Raw genomic sequence first — 21,259 nt, forward strand, 5'->3', positions numbered from 1 at the left:
GGGCCTGCAGCCTTGCGAGGGTTAACACGTTTAAATGTCTTACTCACCTCGGCTGCAGTGAAGGAGAGACTGCATGTTTTCGTTGCAGGCCGTGTCAGTGGCACTGTATTGTCCTCAAAGCGGGCAAAAAAGTTATTTAGTCTGCCTGGGAGCAAGACATCCTGGTCCGTGACTGGGCTGGATTTCTTCCTGTAGTCCGTGATTGACTGTAGACCCTGCCACATGCCTCTTGTGTCTGAGCCGTTGAATTGAGATTCTACTTTGTCTCTGTACTGACGCTTAGCTTGTTTGATATCCTTGCGGAGGGAATAGCTGCACTGTTTGTATTCGGTCATGTTACCAGACACCTTGCCCTGATTAAAAGCAGTGGTTCGCGCTTTCAGTTTCACGCGAATGCTGCCATCAATCCACGGTTTCTGGTTAGGGAATGTTTTAATCGTTGCTATGGGAACGACATCTTCAACGCACGTTCTAATGAACTCGCACACCGAATCAGCGTATTCGTCAATATTGTTATCTGACGCAATACGAAACATATCCCAGTCCACGTGATGGAAGCAGTCTTGGAGTGTGGAGTCAGCTTGGTCGGACCAGCGTTGGACAGACCTCAGCGTGGGAGCCTCTTGTTTTAGTTTCTGTCTGTAGGCAGGGATCAACAAAATGGAGTCGTGGTCAGCTTTTCCGAAAGGGGGGCGGGGCAGGGCCTTATATGCGTCGCGGAAGTTAGAGTAACAATGATCCAAGGTCTTTCCACCCCTGGTTGCGCAATCGATATGCTGATAAAATTTAGGGAGTCTTGTTTTCAGATTAGCCTTGTTAAAATCCCCAGCTACAATGAATGCAGCCTCCGGATAAATGGTTTCCAGTTTGCAAAGAGTTAAATAAAGTTCGTTCAGAGCCATCGATGTGTCTGCTTGGGGGGGGGGATATATACGGCTGTGATTATAATCGAAGAGAAATCTCTTGGTAGATAATGCAGTCTACATTTGATTGTGAGGAATTCTAAATCAGGTGAACAGAAGGATTTGAGTCCCTGTATGTTTCTTTCATCACACCATGTCACGTTAGCCATAAGGCATACGCCCCCGCCCCTCTTCTTACCAGAAAGATGTTTGTTTCTGTCGGCGCGATGCGTGGAGAAACCCGTTGGCTGCACCGCCTCGGATAGCGTCTCTCCAGTGAGCCATGTTTCCGTGAAGCAAAGAACGTTACAGTCTCTGATGTCCCTCTGGAATGCTACCCTTGCTCGGATTTCATCAACCTTGTTGTCAAGAGACTGGACATTGGCAAGAAGAATGCTAGGGAGTGGTGCACGGTGTGCCCGTCTCCGGAGTCTGACCAGAAGACCGCCTCGTTTCCCTCTTTTTCGGAGTCGTTTTTTTGGGTCGCTGCATGAGATCCACTCCGTTTTCCTGTTTGTAAGGCAGAACACAGGATCCGCGTCGCGAAAAACATATTCTTGGTCGTACTGATGGTGAGTTGACGCTGATCTTATATTCAGTAGTTCTTCTCGACTGTATGTAATGAAACCTAAGATGACCTGGGGTACTAATGTAAGAAATAACACGTAAAAAAAACAAAAAACTGCATAGTTTCCTAGGAACGCGAAGCGAGGCGACCATCTCTGTCGGCGCCGGAAGGTTTAGAATCCTTATTCTGACAATTCACATTCTTAAAATAAAGTGGTGATACTAACACTAAGACAGGGGATTTTTACTATGATTAAATGTCAGGAATTGTGAAAAACTGTGTTTAAATGTATTTGGCTAAGGTGTATGTAAACTTACGACTTCAACTGTATGTGCTCTACGTCGGTCTGTGAATATCTGTATATTGGCATGCTGTATGACACACATTTTTCCTAATGGATACATATAAAGTCACCATCATCATCTAAATCACAAGCATTAAAGTAGTTATTAGCCTATTTTCATAATTTCAGTCATCATGAAGGAGAGACATTTTTTAATGGAGAGTATTTCAGCTTGAGAGACTGTATGTTGGTTCTTACTGGTGACTGCCTCGATGTAAGGAACATTGAGGTTCCCGCTGGAGGCCAGCGCTCCCAGGAACGCGGCGACGTCGGTGGCGCTCTGGAAGCATTCCGTGGACTGCTGGTAGCACTGGCGGTTATCAATCTCCAGGTATACCACCGACCTATCAGAGAAGGGGAGAGTTAATTCAACCAATAATAGGGAAGGAAAGGATTCACTTGACCAATCAGGTCAACTTCTGACTCTCCTCTCAAATATCTAATCTAAGGAAAATTCTTTGGAAAGACTCAACAAGTAATGTCTGAGTGAGCAATTGAATGCGTGTGACTGAGCAATCAATGTATAACAAAATGAACAAGTGTGTGTACCTACCCTTTGACCTGCATGAGGTCCAATTCTCGGCGCTGGCGGGGCAGGTTCACCATGGACCCCACGCTCTCCTTCACCTGACCGAGCATGTTGGCCGGCACGACCGCCCAGTCAGGCCAGCTGTCGGTGGAACGCTTCACGTTGTGCTTGGCCAGCTCCTGCTCGCTGCCATAGTAGGGGAACACCATGGGCTCTCCGTTTGCGTCACGCCGGAACACCACGTTGGTGTGCAAAACGCTGCTGAGCTCACGGAGGAACGTGGACAAACCATTTTTTAGCTGCTCGGGGGGGATGTGGACCACAAGGACCAGGTGGCCATCAGCTAGCTTCTCGGGCATGTTGTTGGCGCAGTCCAGGCCGTCCCACTCGCACTCTGCGTTGTTACAGCCCTGGTCGCAGTGGCCGTCCGCGTAGTGGTCCTTACAGTACTGGTCATACAGCGGGCTGGGGAGATTAACATGGTCAATATTAGGATTAGCACTTAAGTTAACTAAAGACAGAGGACTTGGATGAGGTCGCCATGTAGATAGAAAACTAGGTAGGTTAGAAAAGATTACTTGCATAGGTAGACTTGTAAGGAGTTGGAAGTAGACAATGTTCATTATTCTTACAAACACAACATATCATCCTTCTTACATGGTTTAATATGTTTTAATAATCATCTGAGAGTGAAACAGGTTTGAGACTGGGCATAGTGAGATAGTGAGAGGTTGAGATGGAACACAGGATATAGGAATTCGAGCCGGACTGAGACTCACTTGCACTGTCCCTCCTGTCCCTGGCAGTCGAAGCCGTCGTAGAGACACCCAGGGCTTTTGCACTGCTCGTCGCACTTCCCGTCATTGAAGTACCGCCAGCACTGCAGAGCTGCCGAGCAGTTCTGCCATGGGTCATCGAAGTTGAGCGAGCAGTCGCCACCGTCCCAGCCGCAGGCGTGGTTGTTGCACAGCGAGTCACAGATGTGGTTGCCCGCCCACTCGTCGCACTGCGGGATCTCGCAGCTCACCTCTACCTCGGGTGGTGGTGTGATGTCCCGGCCGAACCCACCGGGAAAGGAGTAATCAAGGATGTGGCAGAGCAGGCCATTGAAGTTGTTCGGGCAGCTGCAGTGGAAGAAGGGTGCATCGGGGGTTCTCTGGCAAGTGCCCCCGTTGTAGCAGTGGTTGACATTGCAGGGGCTGTTTGTGGGAGTCTGGCACTCAGGGCCGGTAAAAGCTGTGGGGCACAAGCAACGAGGGCTCAGGTGGCCAGAGACACAGGTGCCACCATTTCTGCAGTTGAGGCTACCACAGAAGCGTGAGTCGTATTCGCAGGAGGAGCCTGTGTAACCCTGGATAGACAGAGATCGGTGAGATGAGGTTGTACCTTAAAACAGTCTGTTGGTACACACATTTACTTTGCATTGCCAAAACGCTCCCTTTCCACAAAGATATACAAAAAAGAGACTGAAAGTGAATCAAACACATAAATAATGATGCTTAATGAGATTGTGGCTATAAATACATAGGGAACTAGGGGCTGTCCAAATGTCACCCTATTCCCTTTTCTCTATATGGGGAACATGTTGCCATTATGGCCAGGGTGAGGTCCACAGTTTGTTGTCTGGTCAGTGGAGTGTGGCTCAGTTGGTAGAGCAAGGCGCTTGCAATGCCAGGGTTGTAGGTTTGATTTCCACGGGGACCAGTACACAAATGTAAGCACTCACTACTGCTCTGGATGAGATTATCTGTTAAATGACTAAAATGTAAATGTGCTCACCGGTGGGCATTTGCAGATGAATCCGTCGGGGTTGTTACTGGCCACTGCACACATTCCTCCGTTCCTACATGGTCTCCCCTTACAGCCATCAAACACCTTGTCACAGCGCTGGCCTGGAGTTGAGAAGAGAGGGGGAGAAACGATGTGTGTTATTTATGTACATTACAAATGTGTGGACAATGTGTTTTTTTGCATTGTTGTGTCAATCGGTCATAAACACAGAATAATCCAATTTATTTGAGGTGCGTAGGGTATGGTCAGTACCTGTGTATCCAGTGCGACACTCGCAGCGGTAGCTGTTGGTGAGCTGGACACAGTTGTAGGAGCCTCGCAGGTCGCAGGGGTCCGACAGGCACTCGTTGACGTCACCCTCGCAGCGCTCCCCTACGTAGCCAGCGGGACACATGCAGTGGTAGCCCCCCACTCTGTCCACACACTGACCCTTGTTGAAACACTTGGGCTCATTGGTCAGAGGGTCTGTAGAGGGGTTGCAGTCATCCAGGTTGATCTCACAGTGAATGCCTGGGGAAAGGGTGGGTTGAGGATTAGCATTCAGGATTAGACCCACCATTTGTATAATATCAAGTGTATGGACCAGGTTTTCCTTGAGTAGGGTTGCACAATTCTGGAAACTTTCAAGACGTTTCCAGATTATCTTGAAATCAAGGTTGGAGGACTCCCGGAATCAGGAGGGAATAAGCAGGAAATACGGAAGAACATGATTACATCTAATTCTATGTAATTTAGCATAGAGCTCCACTACTACTGCATGGTTCTACATGACTAATATGCTGCTACTCACTGTTCTGTGCTTGTTTTTCAGTGGTAGACTGTAGACGGATGAGAGCTTCATAGAGATTTTTATGAGATGGCTGGTGTGTGTGTGTGTGCTAATGTGTACCTTGTGTTCCTCTGGGACAGGAGCATTTGTAGGTGTTTATGAGGTCGATGCAGGTGCCCCCATGCTGACAGGGCTGAGACAGACATTCGTTGATCTCCTTGGAGCAGTTCACCCCGTGGTACCCAGGAAGACACTGACAAACCGGACCAAAACCATTCAAATACCAGAGAAATTAAGTACTATCTTAAACACGATTCAAGATACCCAGCATTGCTCTACTTTCACACTGTTCTAATATCAAGTGTATGGACCAGGTCTCCCTTGAGTAGGGTTGCAAAATTTTGGAAACTTTCAATAAATTCCCAGATTTTCCCAAAATCGTGGTTGGAGGATTCCGGATTTCCAACCTGGATTTCTGGATAATCTGGGAATTTATTGAAAGTTTCCAGAATTTTGCAACCCTACTCAAAGGAGACCCTGGTCCATACACTTGATATTATACAACGGGTGGTTCTAATCTTGAATGATGATTGATTAGAACCCTATTTCAGCCGGTGTCTGTTCCACAAATTACCACTTGCTAAATCTATGACGTTAAAATGCTTGTCTCATCAGCCCAGCCAGGCAATTTATGAACTTGATATCCACTATAAAAAGCATCTAGACATTATCACACATTTCTTTTAAACCAACATTTTGCTTTCAACAGCAGATATTTGTATAAACATTGCCATCTATCTCTCCAACATTTGCAACACTGTTTCAATATTGAAATTCAATCTCCTGCTGTCCCATAGTAATGAACATGTCGGGGGTCAGGACGAAACAGACAGGAAGACAGCGTTTCTCAGCCATTCAAAATCTGGAATCAGCTGGCATCATTTTTATGGATATATACAAAAATATATATATTGAAAAAAGTAATTTGCAGTCTTTCCAGCTTCAGTTTGAAGTGATTGTATTACTGTAGCTTTGTTGTTGGCTAGCTCCTCTGAACAATAGTGTCCTGACAAATGATCACATTTTCTATGTCAGGCGAAATCATGCCTCATTAGCTCATTGTTATGGATGTATCCAAATAAATGTCAATAGAAAACAGCTTAAACAAACGCAAATGCAGCTACTTTGCTGTTATTCTGGCTGCACTTCTGACGTGACTGTAAATTAGCCGTAGTTGGCTAGCTAGCAAATAAGGGATAAGAACGCTGCCAGCCAGTATGGCAATGGAACATTTAGAACGAACGACTGGGCCACGTCCAAAGATACAGAACAAAAAGACTGAACGACTGGGTCGCGTCTCTAGCAACCCTAGATTTGTGTTGGGACAACAGTTGAAGTCGGAAGTTTACATACACCTTAACAAAATACATTTAAACTCTGTTTTTTTTACAATTCCTGACATTTAATCCTAGTAAAAAGTCCCTGTCTTAGGTCAGTTAGGATCACCACTTTATTTTAAGAATGTCAAATGTCAGAATAATACTACAGAGAATGATTTATTTCAGTTTTTATTTCTTTCATCACATTCCCAGTGGGTCAGAGGTTTACATACATTCAATTAGTATTTGGTAGCACTGCCTTTAAATTGTTTAACTTGGGTCAAATGTTTCAGGTAGCCTTCCACAATAAGTTGGGTGAATTTTGGCCCATTCCTCCTGACAGAGCTGGTGTAACGGAGTCAGGTTTGTAGGCCTCCTTGTTAACGCAAGATTTTTCAATTCTGCCCACACATTTTCTATAGGATTGAGGTCAGGGCTTTGTGATGGCCACTCCAATACCTTGACTTTGTTGTCCTTAAACCATTTTGCCACAATTTTGGAAGTATGCTTGGGCTCATTGTCCATTTGGAAGACGCATTTGCAATTAAGCTTTAACTTCCTGACTGATGTCTTGAGATGTTGCTTCAATATATATATCCACATAATTTTCCTCCCTCATGATGCCATCTATTTTGTGAAGTGCACCAGTCCTTCCTGCAGCTAAGCACCCCCACAACATGATGTTGCCACCTCCGTGCTTCACGGTTGGGATGGTGTTTGGCTTGCAAGCTTCCCCCTTTTTCCTCCAAACAGAACGATGGCCAAACAGTTGTTACTATTTTTGTTTCATCAGACCAGAGGACATTTCTCCAAAAAGTACGATCTTTGTCCCCATGTGCAGTTGCAAACCGTAGTCTGGCTTTTTTAAATGGTGGTTTTGGAGCAGTGGCTTCTTCTTTGCTGAGGGGCCTTTCAGGTTACGTCGATATAGGACTCGTTTTACAGTGGATATATATACTTTTGTACCAGTTTCCTCCAGCATCTTCACAAGATCCTTTGCGGTTGTTCAGGGATTGATTTGCAATTTTTGCACCAAAGTACATTCAACTCAAGGAGACAGAACGCGTCTCCTGCCTGAACGGTATGACGGCTGTGTGGTCCCATGGTGTTTATTCTTGCGTGCTATTGTTTGTACAGATGAACGTGGTACCTTCAGGCGTTTGGAAATTGCCCTCAAGAATGAACCAGACTTGTGGAGGTCTACAATTTTCTTTCTGAGGTCTTGGCTGATTTATTTAGGTTTTCCCATTATGTCAAGCAAAGAAGCACTGAGTTTGAAGGTAGGCCTTGAAATACATCCACAGGTCCACCTCCAAAGCCATGACATAATTTTCTGGAATTTTCCAAGCTGTTTAAAGGCACGGTCAACTTAGTGTATGTAAACTTCCGCCCACTGGAATTGTGATACAGTGAATTCTGTAAACAATTGTTGGAAAAATGACTTGTGTCATGCAGAAAGTAGATGTCCTAACCAACTTGCCAAACTATAGTTTGTTAACAAGACGTTTTAAAACACGTTTTAATGACTCCAATCTAAGTGTATGTAAACTTCCGACTTCAACTGTATATCTTGTGGAAGGATGAAATAATAACGGTTTTATCTTGAATTTTGACACCCTACCATAGAAAGAGAGATTATACTGTAGCACACCAAGTGGCGGAGCTGTTGTTTTTGTTGTGCATGGAATTACGGAGTGGGCATTTAACTGTATAAATTAATGATAACAAATGAATAATAATTTATGTTTGTGTTGATTCAGATGTGCTAGCTAGAGCATATATACCTCACAACTGTACCCTCCCAGGTAGTCTGTGCAGGTGGCACCGTTCTGGCAAGGGTTGGGGGAGCACTCGTCCACCTGTTCCTGGCAGTAGCTGCCCATGTAGCCCGCCTGGCAGCGGCAGTAGTGGGTGTTGCCAGCATCCAGACACTGGCCCGAGTTACGACACAGGTGAGCCACCTCCACACCTTCAGACAAGAGAGGGGGTGGGGGTGGGGGGGGGGGATATTAGCTATACAGTAACATATATACACTCACACAGCATACAAAAACACACACAAACATGCTCTTACCATCCCCTAACCATCCTGTATTGGTAAATTTTACATGCAAAATTGGATCTTTGTCTGCTTGGCCTAGAGATGGTCATACAGTGTGTGCTCAGAACAATTTGTGCTCTGTCTCGCCCAAATTAACGGTCTAATAGTTACAAATGTCTTCAGAAAGTATTCATACTCCTTGACCTATTCCACATTTTGTTGTGTGAATAAAAAAGTATATAATGTTTTGGAATATTTGTATTCTGTACAGGCTTCCTTCTTTTCACTCTGTCAATTGGGTTAGCATTGTGGAGTAACTACAATGTTGTTGATCCATCCTCAGTTTTCTCCTATCGCAGCAATTAAACTCTGTTTTAAAGTTACCATTGGTCTCAAGTTAAAATGCCTGAGCAGTTTCCTTCCACTCTGGCAACTGAGTTAGGAATGTTGCCTATATATTTGTCGTGACTAGGTGTAATTGATACACCATCCAAAGTGTAATTCATATCTTCACCATGCTCAAAGGTATATTTAGTGTCTGCTTTATTTTTTCTTTTTTTTTAACCCATCTACCAATAGGTACTGTTTCTTGCGAGGCATTGGAAAACCTTCCTGCTCTTTGTGGTTGAATCTGAGGGACCTTACAGATTTGTGAGTATTGTGTCTAGGCCAGTGACCAACAATCTTAATTTAATCAATTAAAAATTCTGTCTAACACAACAACAACAAAAAAGTCAGGGGAAATTAATACTTTCTGAAGGCACTGTAGAATTTGAATTGTTTTTACTCTGTGTGCTTTATGTTCACCTTGCTGTTTGGCAGCCACCTCGCAGGAGACACTGGGGACGTCACAGTAGAGGCCGGTCCATCCCGTCTGACACTGACAGGTGTACGAGGAGCCCTGCTGCCAACATGAGCCTCCATTCTTACAGGGAGATGAGTCACACCACCGCACCAGGTTCTGCAAGCAGAGCAGGAACACAGTAACACACAAATAAACCCATGCGTAACACACACACACTCACTGTTGAGTGAACTACCACTATTACGTCTCAGTTGTTTCAAAGATGTTTTTTAAAATTATATCAATAGAAATAGAGGGAAAATAATTATATACAAACACACACATAGAATTCCATGAAGCTCTGAAAATCAAATGCACTCAGAAGATAGTCGAGATGGCTGCCGCTCTGCCCATACCTGGCAGTTGACTCCAGTGTAGCCATGAGAGCAGGTACACTTGTAGGTGCCGTAGCTGTCCAGACAGGTGCCACCATTGAGGCAGGGCTTGGAGTCACACTCATTGATGTCGTGCTGGCAGTAGCTGCCTGTGAAGCCTGGCAGACACAGGCAGGTGAAGGTATTGATGCCATCCACGCAGGTGCCACCGTTGAAGCAAGAGCTAGAGAAGAAACACCACAACGGAAGAGTTGAGACGTATAGTAACCAGAAGTATAGTAACCAAATGAGAAGTATAGTAACCAAATGAGTTAAAGGGATGTTAAAGGATAGTTCACTTTTTATTTTAATTGTATTTACTTTAGCTTATTTTACATTTCTGTTGTTTCTTCCAATCTGTTTTTATTAGCTGGTTATTTAGCAACATCCAGAATAATCTGGTCAATATTTTACTAATATTTTTTTTTATTTAACTGTTATTTAAATAGGTAAGTCAGTTAAGAACAAATTATTATTTACAATGATGGCCTAGGAACAGTGGGTTAACTCCCACGTTCAGGGGCAGAACGACATGTTACTTGCCCAACGCTCTAACCACTAGGCTACCTGCCGCCCCAAGCTTGAATCAAGCAATGTGGAAAGGGATTGTTTCTCTTAGGATGTATTCAAAAGCATTTTACGTTTACATTTGAGTAATTTAGTAGATATTATTATCCAGAGACACTTAACAATTAGTGCATTCATCTAAAGATAGCTGGGCGAGACAACCACATCAGTCATAGAAATGAGGTTTACCCTCAAAGTAGTTCAGCAAATTCAGCACTAGTAGGAAAATACATGGGATGTATTTAAGATACTCTGAAGAGGTATGGTTTCTTGCAAAAAGGGTATTTTTCTCTGTCCTTTTGAATTGCCACTAACGAAAACACAGTATGTGAACTGCTCTCTGTACCTCTCTGTGCAGTCGGGGGTGTTATTCTCGCAGTTGATGCCACTGAAACCGGGTTGACAGGTGCAGGTGTAGGAGTTGACACAGTCGGTGCAGTTGGCCCCATTCTTACACGGGTTGCTCTCGCACTCATTAATGTCATGCTCACACCTGCCACCACGGAACCCTGGCAGACAAGTGCACACAAAGCTGTCCACTCCATCTCTGCACAGACCTCCATTACTGCAGGGGTCTAGAAAGAGAAAGCGAGAGAGATATGTATCAGGTAAGTGATAGTTGGGCCAAGTTCACTTTACAAGACAGAGCGAAGAGTTTATGTTTAGTTCCTTACTGGGCTTGCAGTCGTCGATGTCCGTCTCACACTTCTGGCCGGTGTAGCCCGGACGGCAGCTGCATCGGTAGCTGCCCACCATGTTGTGGCATGTGGCGCCGCTGCGGCAAGGACTTTTCACACATTCGTTGATATCTATCTCGCATGTTTGACCTGAGAGAAGAGGGGGGCAGTCAGTCTCTCAAAGAACACCCTCTATTGGATGGATGGGTGGACAGATGGAGGAATAAACAGAACAGATGGATGAAGATATGAATAGTTTACCTTGCCATCCCTCTGGACAGAGGCAGGAGAAGCTCTGGTAGTCCTCTGACTCATGACACACTCCACCGTTCTTACAGGGCTGCATGGGGCTGCATGGGGCCAGCAGTGTCTCACACATCTCACCTGGTAGGGATAGGAACACAACACACACCTCAAACAAATGCCCTCAAGTGCTACAGGGAACCCATCACAGATCATTAATCGGTCTGTACGCTTTTTGAGTAAGAGCCGTGAATGTTTGTTCCGTTCATACATGTTTCGTTCATGTTACATTTTTATTTCACTCTCCACTTCCCTTTTGCAGTTGGACAACTTTGGAGAAGTACTACATCACAATTCAATGCTTTTAAACTCTTTGACTTCTTCAAAGTTGTCTTACAGCGAAATGGAAATGGCTGCATTGTATGATATTTCCCTTTTCTAGTCACATACGGAGGACTCCCCCCCCGAAGAGTGGCATCAGTTTTTAAAGCCCACTTTTCCGTCCACCTCCCTATCCATCTCCACAGTAACCAGAGGCCAGGCAGGAAGCTGCTTCCTGTTTCCTGCTATTGTTTAGCCCAGAGACAGGAAGAGGAAGTGGCCACGGGCTCCAGTTCCTTGTCCTCACGGTCTATAGCATGTTATTCACACACACACACACACACACACACACAAACACACACACACACACACACACGGTAGACAGGGTGGATTTTTCCACAAACGATAGAGAGGAACAAATCATAAGGCCTGTTTCCACACAGTTAGTGGGCATTAGTCAACCTATTTTTTTCTGAAATAACACTAAAAGTCTGCTAGAAATGTCTTTTTATACCATTGTTCAAGAAGTCTTCTATTCTGGAGCCCTACAGGGCTTTCTGAGTAGAGGGCCAAACCAAAACCAGAGCCATAAGTCTACTGTACACATCTCTTTAGGCCTATATGGTTCTGGGAAAATCAATACGTTCTCATACCGGTATAGGGCAGTAAGCAGTTGCACTTGTAGCCGGCCACATCGTCAATGCAGGTGCCCTGGTTCAGGCAGGGGTTGGAGGCACACTCATTGATGTTAGTTTGGCAGTTAGGTCCTAAGGCATGGCCGGGGATTAGAGAACACACATGGGTTAGAGTCGCAGATTTACTAGGGATGATATCCACCACACACAAACTCAGAGTTGCGTCATTGAGATGGTTTTTATTTATTTATATTCAACTAGGCATGTCAGTTTAGAACAAATTTACAATGACAGCCTACCAAAAAGCCGCCTGCGGGAACAGGGGCAGGAATATAAAAAATAAATAAAAATATAGGACAAAACACACATCACGACAAGAGAGACACTACATAAAGAGAGACCTAAGACAACAACATAGCATGGTAGCAACACATGACAACACAGCATGGCAGCAGCACAAAACATGATACAAACATTATTGGGCACAAACAGCACAAAGGGCAAGAAGGTAGAGACAACAATACATCACGTGAAGCAGCCACAACTGTCAGTAAGAGTGTCCATGATTGAGTCTTTGAATGAAGAGATTGAGAAAACTGTCCAGTTTAAGTGCTTTTGCAGCTCGTTCCAGTCGCTAGCTACAGCAAACTGAAAAGAGGAGCGACCCGGGGATGTGTGTGCTTTGCGGACCTTTAACGGAATGTGACTGGCAGAACGGGTGTTGTATGTGGAGGATGAGGGCTGCAGTAGATATCTCAGATAAGGGGGAGAGTGAGGCCTAAGAGGGTTTTATAAATAAGCATCAACCAGTGGGTCTTGCGACAAGTATAGAGAGATACCCAGTTTACAGAAGAGTATAGAGTGCAGTCATGTGATGTGTCCTATAAGGAGCATTGGTGGCAAATCTGATGGCCGAATGGTAAAGACCATCTAGCCGCTCGAGAGCACCCTCCCCTGCCGATCTATAAATTATTGATAATTGACAATTTTTCCCAACACTTTTGATAAACAAGGCAAAAGAGAAATTGGCCTATAATAGTTAGGATCAGCTTGATCTCCCCCTTAAAATAAAGGACGCACCCTGGATGCCATCCAAGCAATGGGAACCTCCCCAGAGAGGAGAGACGTGTTAAAAAAGTTGGAGATAGGCTTGGCGATGATAGGGGCAGCAACCTTAAAGAAGAAAGGGTCTAAACCATCTGACCCAGATGGTTTTTTGAGGACAAGTTTAAGGAGCTCCTTCAGCACCTCGGACTCAGTGACCGCCTGCAGGGAGCAACTTTGTAGACGGTCATGGGAAAAAGAGGGAAGAGCGCCGGGGATAGTTGCATTAGAAGGGGTGGGAGATTAGGAAATGTTGGACGGGCAGGGAGGCATGGCTGAGTCAAATAGGAATCCTGACTTAATGAAGTGGTGATTAAAAATCTCAGCCATGTGCTCCTTGTCAGTAACAACCACATCATCAACATTAAGGGACATGGGGAGCTGTGAGGAGGGTTTATTCTCCAGGTCTTTAACCGTTTTCCAGAACTTCTTGGGGTTAGACCCACAGAGAGAGAACTGCTCCTTGAAGTAACTAACTTTGCCCTTCCAGATAGCCTGAGTGTACTTATTTCTAATTTGCCTGAAAGAGAGCCAGTCAGCCTGAGTATGCATGTGCCAAGCATTTTGCCAAATGCAATTATTGTGGAGTAACTCAGCAAGATCACAGTCAAACCAGGGGCTGAACCGGTTTTTAATTCTCATTTTCTTTATGGGGGTGTGTTTGTTAACAATACCACTGAAAATATAAAAAAAAGAAGATCCAAGTGTCTTCGACAGAGGGGATCAAGCTGATTCTATACCAATATACAGAGGCCAGTTCATGAAGGAAGGCTTGCTCATTAAAGTTTTTAGCAAGCGTCTATGACAAATCAGGACAGGTTGTTTCACTGAGCAACCATTACGAACACAGGCTGTAAAACAGTGATCACTAAGGTCATTACAGAAAACACCAGACACCTATCAGGATTATTTGTGAGGATAAAATCGAGGAGAGTAGCCTATTCTGGGTGTTTGGAGTCATACCTTGTGGAATTGGTAACAATCTGAGAAAGATTTACGGAGTCCCATTGCTTTAGGACTTGGTCATGTGGTTTAAGCATGTACTAGTTTAGGTCACCTCTTTGGACAAATTCAGACTTAGTGTAAGGGGCCAGGAGAGAGCTTTGGGCAGGTAGGGTACAGGCCGGTGCTGATGGAGGACGATAACACCCAGGAACAGTCAACAAGGAGCTATTTGAAAGTTTAATGCTTAAAACCAGCAAATCAAATTGTTTGGGGACAGACTTGGTGGAGACGACCGAGCACTGAAGGTGATCCTTGGTAAAGATTGCCACTCTACCACCTTTGAAAGATCTGTCTTGCCGAAAAAGGTTATAACCAGAAAGGTTAACATCAGTATTCAAAACACCCTTCCTTAAGCACGTCTCAGTAATGACCAACACATCTGGATTGGAGCTGTGAACCCACACTTTCAATTGATCCATTTTAGGTAATAAGCTTCTAGTGTTGCAAGGTGTAAGAAGGTAGAGTAGAGCGAGAGAGGGAGGGGGAAAGGGAGAGAGACAAGGAGATGATAGGGAGAGTGAGAAACAGTAAGGGAAGACACGTTGAATTGAACTCACCACTGAAGCCGGCTCGGCAGCTACAAACATATCCACTGGTCATATCCTTGCAGGTGCCACCGTTCATACACGGGTTGGACTCACACTCGTTGTTGTTGATGTCACAGTTAGGCCCACCCCAGCCAGAGTCACAGAAACACCTGTAGCTGGAATACAGATAGAGAAAGGTAAGTGCGTGTGTGTGTGTGTGCGTGTGTGCGCATGCGTGTGTGTGTGTGTGTGTGTGTGCTCACCCATTGAGCAGATCCTGGCAGCGACCATGGATGCAGGGGTTGCTGCCACACTCGTCCACCTGCAACAGACAGGTGGCATCACTGTAGCCCTCTGGGCACAGGCATGTGAAGCTGTTGATGCCATCGATGCAGGTGCCACCATTGTGACAGGGGTTGATGGCACACTCATCGGTATTGATGTTGCACATGGCGCCTGAAAATCCAACACAGCAAGGGGTGAGTTTTGATTCATATATGGCCATTGTTTAAAGAAACCACAGCTGGACATACTGTTTTCTTCTCCCTCTCTCACTCTCTATTCCTTTGTTAGTTGCTGAGGTGATGGGGGAGTCTGCACAACACACAGGGCCACATTACTAAAGGGTATATAGAGGCAGGGTGAGGCTGCCTGGCTAGCCACTGGAGATTAGCAGTGAGGCCTTTCCCTCTCCCTACCCATTGAATAATAAGATGTGCTCTGGTAAGGAGGGAGAAGGAATGTTTCAGCTGGATCTGAGGGGGTGTAAGCTCAGATATGTTATACCAGTGACAATGGGACACACAAAGCCTCTCGCCACCTCCTCCTCCTCGCCTCATAGGGGGAACTGTGGAGAAGGGAGGGCCACCTTAACCCAGGGCTGGTAAGGAGAAACAGAATGGCCAGGCCCCATTTCACACCCTGGTGAGCAACAATTACACCCCCCCCCCCTCCCCCCATCAATCAGAAAGGGGAGGGCCCAACTGCCTGCTCTACAACTACAATGGCCCTCTGTCTGTGAGCCCCGCCCCTCAACACTCACACAACAGAGGAAAGAGGACAAAAGGAGCAAGGGGGCAGCAGCAGCTTGCCTGCAAACCCTAAGAGTTTATTAAATATTCACAGACACACACACAAATGTGACACGTACGTGCACACACACACACACACACACACACAAGTAGAGACAACAGGTCCTACAGGGTTTTGAAACAGGAGCCCCATGGGAATAAGTGGACTGGAATTGTTATTCCACAAATGGTCTGGGCTAAATAATCCACCTTTTCTTCACTGACACCGGGAAAAACGTATAAAAAGGGTCAATGCTTAGGTGTAAAAACACTTCATACAGACCAGGTGCACATGCAGCAGGTGTGAGAGAGAGTAGTTGCATGTGTGTGTATCAGGTTTGGGGCTGCCTCTCTGTTCTCCCGCCTTGTCCCACACAGCGAATGTGACACCACTCTTCTTTTTCAGTCAGCTCACTGGCCACCTGTCCCTCTCCCTTCCACCTTTCTTCCACCTGCCCCAGATTATCCCGTTGACCCAGTGCTCACCTGCGTAACCTGGCTCACATGCACACTCATAGCTGTTGATCTTGTCAATGCACCTCCCGTAGTCACAGGGCTTGCTCTTACAGTCATCCAGATTCACCTCACAGTTAAAGCCTGTCAAACAGCCAAAGTAGGGGGTACAATGTTACTAACACTGGCAGAGCTTCACACATATGCCTGGATGTGGCTGCCTGTGTTGGAACCTATGTAGGATTGTAGTATGGTGTGTGCATGCGTATGTCTGTATATGTGTGTATGTGCGTGTCTGTCTTCCTGTGTGGATGCGTATCTCTGTGTGTGTGTGTAAGTTCTTGTACCTGCAGTGCCCTTGGGGCAGGTGCAGATGTAAGTGTTCTCCCTGTCCTGACAGGTGCCTCCGTTCTGACATGGCTGGCTCAGACACTCATTGATGTTGGTCTCACACAGGCGGCCCGTGTAACCAGGGTGACAGTAGCAGGTGAAGGTGGCCAGGCCGTCCTTACACGTGCCATAGTGACAGGGGTCCGAGTAACACTCGTTGATGTCAGTCTCACAGTGCTGTCCAGAGTAACCTGGAAAGGAGGAGAAGGTAGAGAGTTCGAAACCTTTCTCCAGAAGTGTGCCCTCGTTCACTCCCCCACGTGCATTTCAAAAGCATTGGATTGGTGCAAGCATAGCTGGAAGGAGTTTCCACCATATTCCTCACACCAATCCAATCCATGTATTTTAAATCCATGAAAGGGAGTGTATGAGAGCACATTTCAGAATAAGGGTAGAGAATCAGAACATAGCTTATGTTCTAGGATGATGAGGTCTTATAGAGGGGGAAATTCTGCCGAACCAAAGGAAGCCTATCGATGAAGGAGTAGGCTTGGCCTTGGTTCATGTAACCACCCTATAAAGTGTATTAATTTAAACACAAAAATTGAGCCTCAAACCGTTCTGACCATGTGCAAGCCGACTGTACCTTCAGTGCATTCACATGAGTATTTGTTAGGGCCGTCGGTACACTTGGCTCCGTTCATGCAGGGCGTGCTGGCACACTCATCGATGTCAACCTGACATAGACCACCAGAGAAGCCTGGACAGGGAAGAATATATATATATATATATATCAGCCATATATCTTTTTGTTGTTGTTTTCTGTGCTGTTTTGCTATTCTTACAGTTTTGTTATTTGTCTCGTATCGAATCCAAGTTTATGTACATCTAACATGATTTGTGGGCTACACATCTGGGGTCAGTTTTATTTATTTATTTTTGTACTACTTTTACCCCCTTTTCTCCCCAATTTAATGATATCCAATTGGTAGTTACAGTCTTGTCCCATTGCTGAAACTCCCCTACGGACTCAAGAGAGGCGAAGGTTCGAAAGCCATGCCTCCTCCGAAACACGACCCTGCCAAGCCGCACTGCTTCTTGACACACTGCTCGCTTAAGCCGGAAGCCAGCCGCACCAATGTGTCGGAGGAAACACCATCCAGCTGGCAACCGAAGTCAGCTTGCAGGCGACCGGCCTGCCACAGGTGTCACTAGTGCACGATGGTACAAGGACATCCTGGCCGGCCAAACCCTCGCAAATTGTGCGCCGTCTTATGGGTCTCCCGGTCACGGCCGGCGGTGACACAGCCTGTCATCGAACCTGGGTCTGTCGTGATGCTTCAAGCACTGTGATGCAGTGCCTTAGACCGCTGTGGCACTCGGGAGGCCCGGGACATTTTTTTTTATTCAAATCCTGTGTTGTCTTGGAAAGCCTTTACACTATGATATATTAAAGAGTTATCAAAATAATACCAACGTATAAACATATTACTGTCATGTAAAGATGCAAATTTCTCACGTCTCGTACGCGACCACTAGATTTTCACCCCTGCAAGCAGTACAATCTAAACAGAATTGTCTCTTCAAGCCAAAATGCTCATACAGTAGTTTTTTTTTTTTTAATAGCAGAACAATGTTTTGAAACAGCACAAATGCAGACATTTTCCTTTTAGTTGAATATGTTTTATTGGGTTTCTCTGAAAGTGCACTAATAGCCTGTTACATTCTGAAATTGACGCCGTAGCATGAAAAAAAAATTAAGAAAGGAATCTCAGAACAATGCACTGGCAAGCTGGATCAACTCCCCAGTGAATTAACAGTTTTCAGTCGGAATTTGTTCTACCTCATGTAATGATTTGCATATTGATAGCCTGGTTTGTCCTAAGGTATTGAAGCCTGGTTTGTCCTAAGGTAACTTAAATATGCTAAAGTTATAATGTACGCCTAAAAGATATCTAACGTTATCTGAATGTAATTGCGCTCTTAATTATTTTACCACATCTTTCAAACATAATCCAGACTTTATTGTGGCTTAGAGGAGGGAAAAACGGAAAAAGGTTAAACTAATTTGCATCTAAAGTAGGTCTGGAGGACCCTGAACTTTATAACGACACCCCCCTCAACACACACACACACACAACCCATATAGCAGGAGCTCCAAATACACACTTGCACACCCCACCACCCCTTATAGCCCCCTCTTTGGGCGCTAAGGTCTTATGCAAACTGTTTTGCCTGCTAATTATGCTGATGTCCAGGTGACCTTGTTATTACCACCCTCCCTGCCCTCATCAGAAATGCCTACACTAGTCAACCTCAGAAAATTATTAAACACACACACTCTCTCCGCTGGAGATCTGTTGGCGGATTGGATTGTCTGACTGACCACAACCTTTTTGTATACGGTATTTCATTTGTTTTGATGTGATGTATACTGTGGTGATTTATGTAGTTAGTTGTAGTTGACTTAGTAAGAGTTGATACGCTTTAAAGTTCTGTGGTAAAATAATTGTTATATTGATTGTATGATTAATACTGGGTTTACGCTACACTTGAATGGACGGACAAACATTGCGTGACAAAAGTCACTTGAGTTCCCCGAACTCCTTTACCGGGCTGGACTCTTTTTAGGCCCGAGGTACAGGACATTTCTGGAGGAACCAGAATATAGTTGTTTTTGAAGTTCTTTCCAATGTTTTAAGGGTTTATGAAAAGTTTATTTCCATCCTGACTTTTACATAAGTCCTTTGTATTGGTGTAGACTTGACGGACCAGATGGGACTCATTCCCTCCCAAACCAAAAGGATAAACCAATGTTTTCTCTGGTAGGCACAACCTACAAATAATGGCACCCCTATAATAATGGCACCCCTATAAATAATCACCTCAAGTCAAAACCGTTACACAACACACACACACACACACACACACGGTAATCAATTACTTTACTTCACCCTCCAGTGACCCCACTTCCACCCAAACCTATCAGGAGCTGATGACCCCCGCCCTCCATCTACTCCTCCAACCCTCTCTCCCTGTACACCTTCCTTCCTCCATTCCTCCTTTCATTCATCAATTCCTTCCTCCCGCCAACTCTCTCTCTGGGCCATCTCTCTCACCTTTGTGGCACTCGCAGTGGAAGGAGTTGATCCTGTCGATGCACTTCCCGTTGTTCAGACAGGGCATGCTGGCACACTCGTCAGTGTTGATCTGGCAAAACACCCCCTCATAACCTGAACACACACACGTTTATGACAATATTACAGAAACAGTTTCAGGTCACATTACTTTGAGTAACAGGCTCAAATATTTAGCCATTTTTAGATAGATAGTATTGTCTTGTGTAGCAGGGGCAGAGAACTGAACTCCAATCATGAACAATTATTCTTACACCTAACAGCATGTCAAAGTGTCTATGTCAGTAAGACAGTGTTACAAACCTAAATATCCCCCTAAATGGTCAATTTCAATGTGTCATCGTACCTGGCATGCAGATGCAGTGGAATCCTCCAATTTGGTCCAGGCATGTGGCATCGTTCTGACAGGGGTTGGACATGCACTCGTTGACATCCATCTCGCACCGCGGGCCCTCATAACCCTGGAGACACTTGCACTGGAACGAGCCTTTAGTGTTCAGGCAGCGCCCACCGTGCTCGCAAGGGTTGGCACCTGAAACGTCAAACACAGGATATACATCACCACTTATATCCCCACTTTCACCCTGTGCAATTTCTCTATCATTAATACAAGAGGTAGATATAAAGATCCAGCACTTCAGTGTTCTAATGCCAAAATACTACCAAAATGCATACGCGTCACACTGACAATTATTTATTTTTATTTAACCTTTATGTATCCAAGCAAGTCTAATTGAAAATCGCTCAAGGGAGTGTTTGGTAAATAGCACATTGGCAGATTTTGTCACCCTGAATGTTCAGAGACGGGTATCTTTCTATAGAGATGAGAGAGGAGCAGAGAGAGAAGTCACTCACCTAAAGAACACTCGTCAATGTCCTGGTTGCATGCAGAGCCAGTGTAACCTGGAGGGCAGGTACAGATGGCTTTCCCGTTGACAGGATTGGTGTCACAGTTAGAGCCTTTCTGACACGGGTTACTGATGCAGGCATCATCAAGATGACACAGTAAACCTGAGGAAAGACAAATTATGATGAATGGGATTTTTATAGGTAGTGCATTTCCAGGGGCACAAAATGCTTTCTAATGTAAAGGGGAAGAATTGACTCACCTCATCAACTAACATTGTGAAGCACCAACCTGAAAATAGTCTCTCAATATTGTCAAGCAACTATCATGGGGGTGTAACCAGGCCACCTCAGTCCAGTGTGGCCTGGTGTGCAAAGCTCTCAACAGTTTCTTATTTTTAATCTTCCTCCAATGTGTGTGTGTGTGTGTGTGTGGTTTGTGTGGGACAGGCGAGGTCGTAGTACCTGTGCGCCCATGTGGACACTCGCAGAAGAAGGAGGCTACGCGGTCGTGGCATGTGGCGCCGTGATAACAGGCTGCGCTGGCACAGTCGTCGATGTTCTCACTGCAGTCGTCGCCCGTCCAGCCATTGACACAGACACAGTGGAAGCTGCCATAGGTGTCGTGGCATGTACCGCCGTTCTGGCACGTGTTTGGCATCATCTCACACTCATCCACATTCTCGGTACAGAACTGGCCTAGAGAGCAAAGGGCAACGATTACATTATGCAGGGGCCATAAGAGATTGATATAGGGCCAATGTGGGTGGAATCTCAAGTTAATTTATTTCCAGAGACCTTGTC

The 21,259-nt window shown here is 45.3% G+C and overlaps 1 protein-coding gene across 2 annotated transcripts in view; it reads right to left on the reverse strand.

The window, feature by feature from the left end:
* LOC139408955 (neurogenic locus notch homolog protein 1-like) overlaps positions 1 to 21,259 on the reverse strand; it is a 75,091-nt gene that overhangs the window by 13,794 nt on the left and 40,038 nt on the right. The window contains exons 6-27 of one of the 2 annotated variants that reach the window (XM_071153484.1): positions 20,921 to 21,154; positions 20,465 to 20,620; positions 19,956 to 20,141; positions 19,592 to 19,705; positions 17,119 to 17,232; positions 16,490 to 16,723; positions 16,176 to 16,286; positions 14,883 to 15,075; positions 14,650 to 14,795; positions 12,002 to 12,115; positions 11,046 to 11,168; positions 10,782 to 10,934; positions 10,454 to 10,682; positions 9,523 to 9,724; positions 9,130 to 9,283; positions 8,066 to 8,250; positions 5,023 to 5,155; positions 4,386 to 4,643; positions 4,122 to 4,234; positions 3,122 to 3,693; positions 2,367 to 2,807; positions 2,012 to 2,157 (exon numbers count right to left, since the gene is read on the reverse strand). In XM_071153484.1, coding sequence (XP_071009585.1) covers positions 2,012 to 2,157; positions 2,367 to 2,807; positions 3,122 to 3,693; positions 4,122 to 4,234; positions 4,386 to 4,643; positions 5,023 to 5,155; positions 8,066 to 8,250; positions 9,130 to 9,283; positions 9,523 to 9,724; positions 10,454 to 10,682; positions 10,782 to 10,934; positions 11,046 to 11,168; positions 12,002 to 12,115; positions 14,650 to 14,795; positions 14,883 to 15,075; positions 16,176 to 16,286; positions 16,490 to 16,723; positions 17,119 to 17,232; positions 19,592 to 19,705; positions 19,956 to 20,141; positions 20,465 to 20,620; positions 20,921 to 21,154 — 4,311 coding nt within the window. The remainder of the gene's footprint in view (positions 1 to 2,011; positions 2,158 to 2,366; positions 2,808 to 3,121; positions 3,694 to 4,121; positions 4,235 to 4,385; positions 4,644 to 5,022; positions 5,156 to 8,065; positions 8,251 to 9,129; positions 9,284 to 9,522; positions 9,725 to 10,453; positions 10,683 to 10,781; positions 10,935 to 11,045; positions 11,169 to 12,001; positions 12,116 to 14,649; positions 14,796 to 14,882; positions 15,076 to 16,175; positions 16,287 to 16,489; positions 16,724 to 17,118; positions 17,233 to 19,591; positions 19,706 to 19,955; positions 20,142 to 20,464; positions 20,621 to 20,920; positions 21,155 to 21,259) is intronic. The other variant, XM_071153486.1, reaches the window with a different exon arrangement.

The sequence above is a fragment of the Oncorhynchus clarkii genome, chromosome 5, assembly GCF_045791955.1.
Source record: "Oncorhynchus clarkii lewisi isolate Uvic-CL-2024 chromosome 5, UVic_Ocla_1.0, whole genome shotgun sequence".
Classification (NCBI taxonomy): domain Eukaryota; kingdom Metazoa; phylum Chordata; class Actinopteri; order Salmoniformes; family Salmonidae; genus Oncorhynchus; species Oncorhynchus clarkii.